This window comes from Aplidium turbinatum, chromosome 15, assembly GCF_918807975.1.
Source record: "Aplidium turbinatum chromosome 15, kaAplTurb1.1, whole genome shotgun sequence".
Taxonomy (NCBI): Eukaryota; Metazoa; Chordata; class Ascidiacea; order Aplousobranchia; family Polyclinidae; genus Aplidium; species Aplidium turbinatum.
In genome coordinates, this window is record NC_137486.1 from 18,505,762 (window position 1) to 18,520,390 (window position 14,629).

General features: G+C 37.8%; 1 protein-coding gene across 1 annotated transcript; it reads right to left on the reverse strand.

Moving 5' to 3' along the window:
- Positions 1–876: 876 nt before the first annotated feature.
- Positions 877–14,239, reverse strand: LOC145784028 (solute carrier organic anion transporter family member 4A1-like). The gene is made up of 12 exons (XM_082595785.1): positions 14,106–14,239; positions 13,607–13,738; positions 7,208–7,474; positions 6,794–6,909; positions 6,168–6,258; positions 5,418–5,627; positions 4,005–4,177; positions 3,367–3,528; positions 2,766–2,935; positions 2,070–2,321; positions 1,638–1,808; positions 877–1,125 (listed from the first exon to the last, which is right to left on the reverse strand). The coding sequence occupies exons 1-12, from the start codon at positions 14,237–14,239 to the stop codon at positions 877–879; spliced, it is 2,127 nt and encodes a 708-aa protein (XP_082451911.1).
- Between the last annotated feature and the right edge of the window lie 390 nt (positions 14,240–14,629).

Genomic DNA, 14,629 nt, shown 5'->3' on the forward strand with positions numbered 1-14,629 from the left:
CGCCGTGGATTGCCGGTGGTGAGGGTAAAGCTTCGATTCCTGACAAGTTCCATAATCATATGGACCATATGTCGGTCAGGAAGCAGGCGAAGCAGTTTGTAAGTAAGGCCGCGATGCCACACAGTATCGTAGGCAGCTGTGAGATCTAGAAAGACAGCGCCGGCCTTCTTTTTTGCCTCAAAGCAGTCCTCGATGTCTTGGGTCAGCAGTGTGACCTGATCTACGGTGGATTTTCCGCGCCGAAACCCAGCTTGCTCTTTTGGAAGGAGCGGGTCGATGATTGGGTTGACGCGGGCATAGATCAGCCTTTATAGGATAGCTGTTAGTGTTTTTTGACGTTTACTGCCGAATGTTACACCCCAAAGGGAATAAATTGGTTTGGTGGAGACCTGTACCAGACAAAGTCACGAGGGTCATTCCTGACAAAGTTGTGTGTTAAAAATATTGCATCTATTCTATTCTGCAATCATTTTGGCTGGAATTACCCATGTTTTGGCTGGAATTATCCCAATCAATCGAAATTACTGCTATCTAGCACCTTGTGACTTTATAACATATGCCGTGCCTTTGCCAGAAAAACCGCAAATTAGACTCATTGCAACTACAGATGTTATGTGCATAGCCTTTTACTTCGCAACAGCTTTTGAGCCCCCCCAAGCTAAAATGTATAATTACCGGCCTGATGATATATCTAGTTCAGTTTAGCAGGATTTGAACTGTTAAAACTAAACTTTTGAAACTACTTCTTTCAGCGTCCCAGTAGTGCTAACCTGCTTCCGGCATTAAAGAGACTTTTCCCAACTGTATGGAAGCAGATGTAGGTAAACGTGAGCCAGTATTTGCTTAAACCCAGTTGGGGATTATTTTGCTTGCACATCAATCATTCAGGATAAAATTTGGATTTAAAAAAACGTCTATGCGCTGCTTGGGAGGTATAGTCCCATTGTCAGAAATCGCTGCTTGACCATTTTCATGAGACTGGGGCTGCTCCAAAACTGGCTTTGACGTTTTGCTCATTGCTGTTGCAGACTGGGTATCATTTGGACTCAATGTGTTTTTTCGTATGGAATCCAAAGCAGGTTTATATGTCAGCATGGCGATTAAGAATAAGACGACATCCAGCGCCTAAAATCAAAACAAAATGGCTGAAATGTCTTTTTTCCTTGTCTTAGGTTTATGTCAGTCGACTGAGGAAAAAAGCTCATAACTTAATCAACCTATCAATGCAGAACGCAACAACAACCAATCATAACGCTTTACGTGCAACACGTTGGAATAATTCACAAGAAGAACAATTAAACAAAGCGGATGACATTTTTAATTGTCTTCTTCAACCATAAACAGATAAAACCAAGCAACCTCACGGCTGTTAACATAATATATTAAACTGAACATAAACTATAAACTACGAACGTTTTCGGCCATACACATGTTAGCCCTTTTCAAGTAACGAAAAATAATAACTGATTTTACATCTACATTGAAATAAATAACTGATCTACACAATGAATTGAAAACGAAATGCATAAGAATGAAACGACATCTTAGTATAAAATTAAAACAGACAAATTTATAACCAGGTTATAAAACTTTTTTGGACTTGGAGCAACAGAACGTTTGTGCTTGTCGTCGCTTACCTTTGCTATTACAAGCAGCAAAAAGATGCGTAAAGACAAAGATGAATTGCTGTAGGCAAGACAGGCACCCTGAACCCCACATTCATTCGTCCATTGTAAGCACGCCCCATCAAATATTGCCCCAACAACTAATGGTCCAGGAATTGTTCCCAAAACTCTTGATATCAAAATCTGAAATAAATAAATGGATGTAAATTTTGGTTGTGGTTTTATCAGGTTGTATGCTGAAATAATTACACTTTATTAGGCTGAGGAGCTTTCTAATAGTAGTTTTGCCTACATGGGTAAAATCTTCGAAATGATACAATATGTTCGCTTCTAAGTTAAAACACATTTTTTTGGCAAGCTAAGTGACATACTATGCAACGCAGTCTACAATTTGTGATAAAAAGCAAATATTTTCTAGTCCAAGCATTCATGTCGGCTACTAACCTGAATTCCAACAGCAAAAGATCTTTGATTAAATCCAACACACCGCAGAGATACTTGGAGTGCAGAGGCTCCATTGAAAAAAGTTAAAAACATCAGAAAAAAATTGAGAATACAAAACACTATGAATTCCCATCCAGAATTGCACTGGTCATCCACACAAGCCCCTATGGTTGCTGTTGCTTCATTTGAGATGTTCAAAACTAAACTATCATTTGCATGTGCTATGCAGGAACAGTTGGAATATGATCCACCCTGGCAAAAACGAAAAAGCTATCATTTCATGATGAACATAGTTAAATCACTTTACATTACTCCCATCAAACATAAATGAAATAACAGAGTCTAGTAAACAGTGTATAGGTTAAAAATTAAATAATAATGCAGCAGTACACTGACTATTTGGATTGAATTAAAATTTGGAATCTAGGCAAGTTTATTATAATTCTTTACTACGTGGTCCTGCTCCACGTAGTAAAGTGTCCTGCTCCTTAAATTACTACGTGTCCTGCTCCTTAAATGCGATAATTAATAATAATAACGGCATTTATATAGCGCCCCATCCACAGTGCAAACTATGCTCCTGCGATGGCGCTTAATGGATTTTTTCGGAGACCAAATGTACATATTTTACTTGACATAGGTTGCAAAGCTTTATTGTTTTAAAACAATGCAAAATCACAAATGCTATAAAGTTACCTGGTTTTGGATACATCCAGCAAAGCAAGGTGAGAAGTAGGTTATCCCATCACTGCCGCAAACTGGCTCATAGATCCCCTCACTACAGCCACAGTTGCTGTTGCAAGTAGAGCTGATCCCGAGATTTGAATGGTTTTGTTGGTAATAGGAAGTTGTAACACCAGCAAACACTGTGAAAGTTGACACACATGTAAAAAGCATGAATTAAATTACGTATAACCCTCTTTGCTGAGAATTACTCTCTTTAAATTTTGATCTTGCATCTTAAAACACAAAACTTTGATTAAAAAACAACCTTGTAGTATTTTTTCTTTGTCTATTAAAATATTTGTCTTTAAAAAAATTGGCGTAAAGTTTGTAGGCTATACCCACCACGTCTATGACGCCAATGCTTGAGATTTGCGCAATGCGCATTTGCTTTCCTACCTTGTTCTTATAGCACTTCACAAGAAAGAACACAAGTCTTTACCAAAGTGTTTCAGTATGATCTGGCCTGGGATCGAACCTAGGTCTACCAGCAACAACGTGATCAATACAAACTATTCAAATATTAGAAGGATTAAGTTTATGAAAGTAAATTTTGAAACCGAACCCAACTTACTTGGTTTGCTGCAGGTAATCAAATAGCAACAGGAGCTGCATGCAGCCAGCAGAGGAGCCAAGTAGCTCATATGCAGCATTGATTTGACGTTGAAATCAAATTTTGCGATCAATCCACCTCCAATTAGTTGCCCTCCAGCGCCACCTAGGATGGCTGTCAACCCTGAATGAAAAAAAGCAGTAAATAGTTTGCACATCACTACACGTTGTGCTGGATAAATTCTAGACAGTTGCAAAAATGAGACTATTATTCTACCGGTACTTTGAAATAATTTGTAGTCATTGTCACATTATGCTCTATATTAAAAAATCATAAACTCAAATCAAGCTTTTTCCAAAAAACGTTGCTTAGAAATAACGACAGCGATATTTTGTAGATTACTACTTTATTATTCCGTGTTGATGATTTTATTTAACAGGAGCAGGGGAATGAAGAACTGTTCTTGTACTGCGTTGATCAAGCACACCCCAAGAGTTGATCTACCAGTTCTTTCCCTTTTTCGTTTGCAGACTTTGACAATTATCTATTTAATTATTGCAATTGTTTTTGTTTGAAACGTGTAACAGAAAAGTCGTTTTATTTATATTTGTTCAAAAACGAAGAGATGCTTCGAAAATAGCTCGACTTGTTCAGCTCACCGAAGTAAGTTCCTGCGTCACTTGCGTCAATGCCAAATTGTGTTTCCATGTATTTAGCGCCAAAAGTCGCCATTCCACCGATCAAAAGTGAGTCGACAGCGATACCAAGCGACAGGAATGTAAATGTTGGATTGCGAAGTAAAATGAGAACACACCTTGGAAAGTCGCTGACTCTAAAAAAAAAAAATTTCATTTCGCATTCGATCTTCGTTGCAACTGATTTAACGCGACACTATTATATTCTTTAAAGTCTAATTCTAAACCAAAATTCAGTGCCACTGCCGAATCGAACTCCGTTTATTTGACGACCTGGAAATACTTGAAACGTACTATTAATAGCCTTGCACATAGGCCTGTTTCTAAATGAGTCCAATTACAGTAACGTTTAAATTGTATTATGCAGTGGCAAACGTTAATTAAAAACAGATTGAAAATTTGCGTAGTTCCGTTGGCATCTCCATGTCATCTGGCAACACTTCTGGCAACACTTTTCACAGAGTTTAAGGGTTTAATGAGTGCACTTTACATTTTTCTGTGAAACGAGGGATTTAATGATTTGTACTCTTGACACTTTTAATGATTTCTATGTAAAGCCATTTTGAAATTAAGCCAATAGAGTAGAAAATAGCACTGCCAATCTTCAAAATAAAAATACTGCAATAATATTATTATTAGTAATAAAAGGTTTCTGCAGACTCTTAACCTCAGTTCTGGCTTCTCGGTGTTATGGGAATTGCTAATCATCAATAATTGTAGGATCCATGTGAGAGGATTCAACCAAACGTATAATAATCAATAAAAAATCAACCAGGTTTGGTAACTACAGGTTTGGTAACTACAGGTTTGGTTCATGTAGTTACCAAACTTGGTTGATTTTTTATTGAATATTATTATTGATCTAGTTTCGTAAAGTCGCACTCATCTAAGCAGGAAAAGTTAAAGTTTGAAACTCTTTTCGTGGTTAATTTTCTGTAGTGCATATGGTTATGAAATAATAACAAATTTAGCGTTAGAGCTCTTTTTGGGCGCGACTAAAAATAGCCGTTCTAACTAATTGACCTACAACAAATCGTAGAGACTGCCAGAGATTGGTGTGATGCTTCTGGTCTGGTTGAGCTGTTAAGTAGATTACGTGAAGGGGTGTAGTAAGACTGGTAACAACATATAAATAAGAACCTGCTGATCTTGAACATGAATGAAACAACCTGTAAAAGGTTTTACTGCATTGCATTTGATATAAGTCTTTCTATACAAGGATAGGTATTTAAAACAGACAAGCCTACTTTTTGACTACTGTAAGCTTTGTCTGTTTAATGAGAACAATAAGTAACCAGCAAATGATGTTTTGCAAGCTCTATGCTAATCTTGACCTACAATTTATCTGAGAATGCCTTTATTAGAGCAGTGACTCACCCTTTTGCAAAATCCACATCTTTTGAAATTTCCAAAGACGACCTGTGGGTTTCCTTTTCTCTATTCAATCTATACTCTCTGATTCCAGGAATTACTTGTGGAAGCATCAATACCGGTAGTGCAATCACCACACCAATGATCCCGCAGATTAATGATCCGATCCACCAAGCTCCAACCCACAATTCGTTCGACTCATCTAGATTTGCAACTCTAAAGACATAAATCGTTATTGGATTTTAAATACAAGAACATTTTATTTGTCTGTTTTGCTTTGAAACGAACAATAAAAGGTGTTTTTCTACACTTTTATGTTTTTTTTGTTCATCATAGATTTGTTTATCAACAAAATTGTTAGCATAGAAGTCCCCTACATTCATTCTCTACCTATCAGACAATGCTTTATTCCGATGCTATGTATCGCGATTGTATTATTCCAGATGTAGAAGCACCCTTGCTCAAATAAAAACAAATTGTATGTTATGTTTTATGTTGTGGTTATGTATGCATTGCAAACTGTAGGTAAACATCTTCTCGAGAAAATCCAACCGGATAAATATCGCCTCAGATAAAATACCTTTGGTAAGTATCCCCCTTTCGGATAAAAACAAAACAAAAAAACAATTAAAACTATTTAATGGGCAAATATTGTTCCAGGAATGTATTTACCGGGGTGGATATTTTCTCGGAGATTTTTACCGATTGCTTGTGCGCGCACCTCGCTAAAGATATGAAACACTTGCAGTGACTTACGTTTCACCTATGTACGTATACTGCTTTAAAAACGCAGCTCCGACTAAGAATCCAACACCAGGGCCAACAATAGACATCGCAATTAAGATCCCTGCACAAAAATTACAAGCAGTGTCATATGTGGAGGTAGCTAACTAGCTTAAATCGCCTTTTTTGCATCGTTTAACCACCCCCAGACGTTGAAATAATGCAAAACTAGAAATTATTGTGAGCCGGACATTCCAACAGCAAGGCATATAGTGACATACCAAATTCCTTTATAAAGTTACAAGGTACTTTATATGAACCTTACGTTTGATTGAGATATTTTAGTTTTGTTTTAAAAAACTCGCTATAGTTTGGCTTGGTGGCTTTCTAAACTAAATGTTAATTTCAACAAAGCTACCAAGACAATAATAACTTTGGTTTGATGTAGGACTATAATTGCCATCGCGTTTTGTGATATGTGGTAAAGATAACTGTGAAGTAACGTTAACTTTATGTTTATACTGTGTGTCATTAATTCCAATCTTTAAGAATCAACCAATGCTGCATGTATGATAATAGCAATTTTAAAAGATGATTGTGCGATGTCTACTGGGCTGTTTAAGTCTTTACTTTCACAAGCGTAATTACCGCTCACTTACCATTATAAGACGATGAATAACGTTGCTTTACGTTTTCATCAAGGTAGGTGATGCTCAAGGAGTAGAGAGGAGCGGCGCCGGCACCAGCTAGCAACAACGCTCCGTAAAATACAAACCTGCGTGATAAATGATGTTGTGATACTATTTTACATACAATTCTTTGTAAACACAGTGGTACAAAATCTTATTCCTACTTGGAACGCAGCAAAGAAATAGATTCTACGAAATAATAAGTTTCCCGACTGCGCTGACACTGCTTTTGTAAAGCGTCAAGAGCAATGCATATTTGCATTGAATACAGACTAACAGAAAAAAAAAACTATTATTATTATTATTGTAATAATATTGCTTCACTTTTCAAAAAAATTGAAAACAAAACACTTTGAATCAAATTTTCCATAAATCCATAATTACCTGAAGTTTTTTAATGCAGAAATGGTGCAACGTTCTTCGCTTGGATTTCCGCATACGTTCAGTATGTCAGTAAACACATAGTTTGGAGCTGTGAAATGGGGCAGTGAAAATATAACCCCGGATAAACCAATAAGAAACATGCCCCAACCAATCCAAAGCGGCTTGTGGCCTCGCCCCCCAAAATATGTGACGAACAGAACTGTAAGAGAACCAGCTATGTCGTAGCAACTTGCAATGAGGCCCGACTCTGTGCTTGTGAGCTTGAAGCTAAAAACAAAATGGCAGCAAGTTATTTTTCGTCAAAATGTGTTTCAGAAAAATTGCATGTGTTGATAGACAAGCAAGCTGAACTCTGACAAGCCTCGTGCAGAGCATTTTTATTTCAGACCAGGGAGTTCTTGCAGATGTAGACTTACTGTTTGCACCTGACTCGATGGCCTTGCCTGATCGCATTCGCAACTTGCGTTGCCTAAACCCTAAGAAATGCTTTCAGTGTTGCTTCAACGCTTTACATCAGCCGATGCCGGTTTTTAGAAGGTAACTCACGACCGGTGGTCACAAGTTATCAGTACCGTTAGCACTGAAAGCACCGACCATCGAAAGGAAGCTTGTTCGACACATGTCGTGGACACGCGGCTGTGTTTTTGGCAAGATGCATAACGACATACTTGAAGATGGATAAGAAGAGTGGTTTCTTATACTTCTCATCCACAAAATCTAGAGCCTTTATCAGAGCACGTCAGTCTGGATGCCACAAAGCACAGACAATCGATAGTAATTTGAAAATAAAAAGACAAATTTTTCAAAAGTTCTTTATTTTTGAATCCAAATAAAGAAGCAATATGTAACATTTTTCACGTTTTTGACGTAGTCGTCGTCAGACACAAATGCAGACGCAGTAAAAGCAAACGCAGAAATCTAAATCACTAGACCAGGGCGGGCGGCACGATTATTGTATAAATAGCCAGTTACTTCATATAGAATGGCTCCCAGATGAAGTAGATTAATTGCAGTGGTTGGTCAAATGTATGTTTGCACAGTTTGCGTAAAATGCCACTTGTCTGACAACACATTTTAAAATATAACCAGAGTTTGTTTTAGTTTGCTATTAGTTTATAAGTTCTCCCCGAAAGTTCAGGAATTGAAACAACCGAGGTCCGAGGTTACAATATCAATTACCCACTGGTTCGGATTGGAGGTATACGAAGATCTTTTGCTGGGTGATCACTTTTTGGAATTATGCTGGTGGCGAAATTTATAAGTAAAAATCCATACGGAAAATATCTCTATTTCTATATAGGGGATATTTTCGGAGTGGATATTTTCTAGGTGGATATTTTCCGTATAGATGTTTTTGGAATACCGTCTGTGGCAGACAGCAAACAAGATTTTAATCATTTTTTTAACAAAATAATTAGCCAATCACTGGAAAGATTTCCCATTTGGGCATTGTTTTGACTTCAGGTCGGGTCATACTTCTTTATAAATTTTTGTTTCTTGCTTTTACACCACAAGCTTATAAAAAAGTTTTAAAGTTGGTATGTGGACGTTTTGATTAAAGCCAAAAAAAAATTATTAGATATGGGTTTTTTTATAAATAAGCAATTTTACTTACGAATTAAAAAACGCAAAAAGCGTTTCCGTCTAATTTCGTCACGTCTGAAAATCTGTTCGTAGAATTAAACGAAGCACTTGAAAGTACACACCCCTCTTTTGGAGCGGCTGTAAAAATGTCGTCTTAATCCAAAAAGAGCTAATAAAACTCTTCAAGTGGAGCCTGCCGCAGACTTTGTTATTTTCACAAATGCTGTGAAAAATTTACAGGCAAAAAAAGTACAGTATAAATAAATTATTTGCAAAGAAAATTTATTTGAGTGGAATATGCTTTGTGCGAAAAAAAAGAAAGTAAAAAGAAGAAGAAAATATGCCTTGTATCAACTTCCATGCCTAAAATGCAAATTTTTAAAAGCAGTTGCAAACCTAGTGGATTTTATTTTAGAAAGTTAATTTTTTAGCTTTTTTGCATGTAGCCTACTGAATGCGCTTGGTGAGTGGTCAAGGATACACATTGCACAAATGCACAGCCACATTGCTTAAATAAAAAAAAGCTTACAAAATTTTGCCAATTTTGAGATCCATAGGGAGGAAGATGCGATCATCGCAAAAGAATCAAATGTTTGTGCAAATATGAATTTTGTGCAAACGAGTATGCTTGAAATGTTTCGTTTATTGAAATGTTGAAATGCGCAATTGCGCAGTATATTACGTATCGCTTTGTTTAATTAATGTTGTCAGAAAATAAGTGAACGTGCACAAACTAGCAATGTAGAAACGAAAAGTTATGCAGCACATACACAACTCAGACAATGATTGAATAGCACTCAAAACAGTCTAGAATGAGATCATGGTGGTATGTACCTTGTCGCTGATTTCTGTGTCTGTTTCTATATAAATAAGCATTAGGGTGGTCCCGAAAATTTTTTTTTAGAATTTTGTTACAACCACCTTACCTTTTTTTTACATTGCCTAAAAGAAGTTAATGTGCAAAATTTGGTTATAATTGAACAATGTTTAGAGGTGCCACAAAGCCATTTAATTTTTCTCTCAAGACACAATGTAAAATAGTGTGACTTATTAACTGTTTCTAAACCCTTCTGTACTATGTTATACTGTAATGTCATCACGACCTTAACAAATGTTTATTCCATGGGCAATTGGGCATTGGGCCAGCTTTAACCAAGTTTTTTAGCCCAGCAACAACAGTTCTTTTTGTTGCATCTGGAAAGTTCTTGCGGTGATCTGCCACCACTTGAAGGAGGCATTGTCTTTGTTTCTCATCCTTTGTCAGAACATGGATATACTCCTGAATTAGAGCCACTCCTCTCTCAGCTGTGTCATTAAGCACTCGAAACTGTGCTGCTTTCTTTTTTCCTGCAATGTAACCATCATTTGACACCCACAGTGACGGTGGCAATGACAGGAAATCTGTCGACAAATTCAGAGCTTTGAAGAACTGCATAGATTTTACTGAAACAAAGTCTTCTATCTCACTTGCTTCAATTTCTTTCATCTTCAAGCTGGCTTTCACGGCACGACTACTCTTTCCAGGCTTTTTAAGGTTCTTAACCATTCTTTGCTTCCTCTCTTCAGCAACACCATCATCAAAGAATGCAAATGCCACAACTTCTTCACTCAGGTACCAAAGATGGTTGAGGAATTTTCTACATGTCACTTTGGAGACACTGCTGTTGATGGAGGCATAAGCTTTCAAATTCTTCGAGAAGGCCAGGTCATTGGCTGGTGCTGAAACTGCTACCGGTGCATCAAACCAGGCTCTGAAATACACCAACGCTGCGAACAGAACAACTTCTGCAAGCCCTTTCTTTTGCTTTGCTTTCAGCTTTACTTGTGCCCGGAACATCCAAATCTTGAGAAATCTTGCTCATCCACCGTGCTCTGTGGAAAGCTCCGGGCTTTCTGATAACCAAAACACCCTGATCTGGCAATTCACCAAGGAAGAAGATGATCAGTTCCATAAATTCTCTGTAATCTTCTCTTGGTTGTTGTTTGCATAGATATTTCTTTGCAAACATCAACAAGGAATCACGTTCTGGTGCGATATAAATCTCCACTGAAAGTTCACTTGCTGCGGTTTAATAATCATCTTGCTTGAGATGTGGCCAGCGCGGAATAGCCCGATTCGGTGAGTCCGATTCGGTCGTCAGCGTCGTCGTCAGCGTATGCTCAAATTCTATGAATGGAGACAAAGGACCAGATGAACTTCAATTCGCTTTTAATTCCAATTCATACACAACATGAATTTGTTGTATATCCGGATTTCGAGCATTTAGCTCTCTTCAGTACAACTTTTGAATTGCGAATGAATAACACTACAAATGAACTGGTATTTATAGCGAAAAAGGTTCCACGTTGACAGCGATGGCATTGCAAAACCAACGTCAATCACTGCCAACGTAGAGCAAACAATTTGGACAGTGGCGAAACGGTTGAACGAACAATGGATAAAGGCCTACGAATAAAATTAACACGTGGAGAAACTTGCGTTAACAATATCGACGTGGAATTTCATTGCGCTAGTTTAACGTCTTTGCGGACCAGTATAAACTGTAATTTAATGCATATAGCAAACCTCGAGAAAGACGATAAGAGCTAGGAGGCGTATCCACTGAAAGTTACCTTAAACAAGAAATTACAAGAACAACAATTTGCGCTACTACCGTTGTCCCTTTGTACGGCCAAGGACGACGAAGATTGTTGATTCCTTTTTTTCGACTTCTTGCTCTTCTTAGCCATTAGGAAAAGCGACTTGAGGCGTCCTTTGTCCTTCGGTGAGTTCCCTATTCGGTGAGAGCCCTATTCGGTCAGTTTTTTTTTTAAATTATTGCGCGCCGTAGCCTAATTATCATTGCCGTTATAGGGGTTAGGGGTTTTTGGGGTTGGGGGTTTTTGGGGTTGGGGGTTGGGGGTTTGGGAGTTTTTGGGGTTGTGGGTTTTTTGGGGTTTGGGGGTTTTCGGGGGGTTGGGTTTTTTGGGGGTTGGGGATTTTGGTGGTTTGGGTTTTGGGGGGTTTGGGTTTTTGGGTTTTTGGGGTTTTGGTTTTTGGGTTTGAGGTTAGGGGTTTTGGGGTTAGGGGTTTTAATTAGGCTACGGTACGCGATAATTTTCAAAAAAAGATTCAAAAAAATCACCGAATAGGGCTCTCACCGAAAAAGGCTCTCACCGAATCGGACTCACCGAATAGTAGCAGACCCTGGCCAGCGTGCTTGAAACTGCTTGAAAATCTCGATGTCAGGCCCTAATGACGGTCCCATTGCATTGTTGAATACTGCACCTATCACTAGTTCAAATATATGGTGCCGACACGGCAACCATAGAAGTTCCTTCTCTAGCTGGACCTCAAGAAGATGACATGCTCCATTCCTTTTTCCTGTGTTGCTGCTAGTTGTATCAAAACTTATTGCTACAACATTGTCTTCTACTCTTCTAGTACCCAATCATTCAGGACTTCTTTGACTGCCAAAGCCATTGATTGTCCAGATCCACTTCTCAACTTTGGTACAGCAAGCTACTTTTCTGTACCATCATACGATACAATCACTGGTAGGTAAACTATCGTATTTGTCCTGACACCCTGCTGTGTCTGGGATTAGCTTTGCATCCCAATGCACAGCAACCTTGCAATTCAACCACATTGTGGCCTAAACTTTGAGCTGTTGCAGCAATGATATGAACAGCTGCTCTGTCACTGACTTTGGTTCGGTCCAGAGCTTGTGCTAGTCCTGGAGAGATCACATTCTTCGCTCTAGCTGTAATTGTACATTTCCGTTTTTTTGGTGTCTGCACTTCTGAAGAACTGGACTATTCACACTGTTCAGTATTTTCAGACTCTGATGACGATGTTGAGATATCTTCTTGATAACATGCTTGCACTGCAGAAGATGATACTTTTGCCTTTTCAGCTCGAGCTTACTCCTCTTGTTTCCGCTTGACAGTTCGTGCTTCTTTTGCAGCAAGTTCGTGATCAAACTGAAGCTAGGAAACCTTTTCATCCATCTCTTTGTGCCATCAGAAAAGCACGGTCTTCTTCAATAGTAGTCAGATCCAGTGCTTTCCCGTGTGCTATGTCAAACAGTTTGTCAAGACCGGCACTGAACTTTTCTTCTTTCAGTCTATAAACTCCTCCTGCCTCTTCTTTTTCATAGAAGTAGCATATTCAATTTAGAACTGCAACTTGTTCGCTATGCTTGCAAGTTCTTGGCTTCGCTTTCAAATTCTAGCCAGCGAAGAAATTACGCAATACTCATTGATTTGGGTGTAAAAAGAATTTGCTTGAAGAGAAAAATTCTGCACTGGGGAATTTTTATTTCGAATCGGCAGTACCAAAAAAAGATTTCGAATCATTAGAGAATCGTATCAAATCGAAATACTGAAATAAGCACCCTTAACCCGATTTGCAACCTCGTGTGGCACCTCTAAACATTAACCAATTTTTCTGAAATTTAGCTTGTTACCTTCTTTTAGTCTATGTAAAAAAATTGTAGGGTGGTCGGAATGTTTCAAATAAAAAAAAATTTTCCCATACATTTCGGGACCACCCTAATAAGCATAACACACGTTTGCAGATCTCTGTATATGTGAACTAATCAACCAATAAAACAAGGTTTTAACCTAGCCAGCTTCATCAGCTTCAATCATTTTGGTTTGCTTTGTCCTTCCTGGTATGATAGGTTTTTTAAGTTTATATGTGTCTGCTGTGTGTGCGCCATCAAGTCCAGGTTAATCAAATTGATGCACATGCGTCTTCCCAAGTCATCATCATTAAACAAAAGGAATAACCGATATCGCTATTCAAATAAAACAATATTTATTTAATCTTACCGCTTTTCCAAGGTGCTTATCACTGCCGGTGTGTGACCATTTACAATGAATCCCTGGATCATTGCTCCAAAGCTGAGAAAGACTAACGCCCATCTCGTAGTTGCAAAGCATTGACAGAAGTATGCACGGCATCTGAAAAGTTGCATAACGCTGTTTTTCAAAAAGTTTGTCATTAAGTATTGGTTTTCTCACAAAATAAAACATTTTTTGCATCTGAGGCTCTTGTATATAGGCTATAATTCTAATCATCTTCTACGCTAGTAAATAATATCAACACTACGTTTTTCCAAGGTTTTAATATTCTAGTCTAAACCTACAAAAATGTAATACAGAATGACTTAACAAACCTCTTAGTTCGATGACTTCACGCAATACATAGATTGTTTCTTGATCTTAATATTTTATGTTTAATTATTTTATAGTTGGTTTATCTTTTGATAAACTTATGATATGCTAAGCGTTATTTTGGTGTAATCTTGTTTTCAAAGTGTTCTGCTACCTTCTTCTTGATCCACATCCAACTTCACAGCCACATGCTTCTTCAATGGAGACTTGCTCAACCGCTGAAAGGGGTACACAGTTCGTGCTATCAATGCTGGAGGTGCTGGAGTTGGTATTTTTGTCGCAACTCATTTTGCAATATACCTACTTTTAAATATGTTTTTGAAACCTAAATACACTTAAAAGGGTTAGTGCGTTTTTAACCACAAGCCACGTAGGCTACAATAGCAAATAGTTTCAACATTTTCTCAAAAATACTGTTTTTCAATTTCTGCATGCAATTTATTGACAAAAAACAAAAAAGTTACATCTTCTTGTTGATGACAATGCAAGATACCAGAGCGGTCTATTAAAACTCTCAAAGTGATTATCACAAGTCTTCAATTCTTATTATTCAGACTGCTTAGTAATGATTCCAACGGTGCAACTTTCAACGTTTTTAACATTTTCTGAAAGTTGAAAAGTTTAACTGTGTGTTTCAAAGTAGAATGGAAATAAACAAACATAAAAATGTTTTTTTTT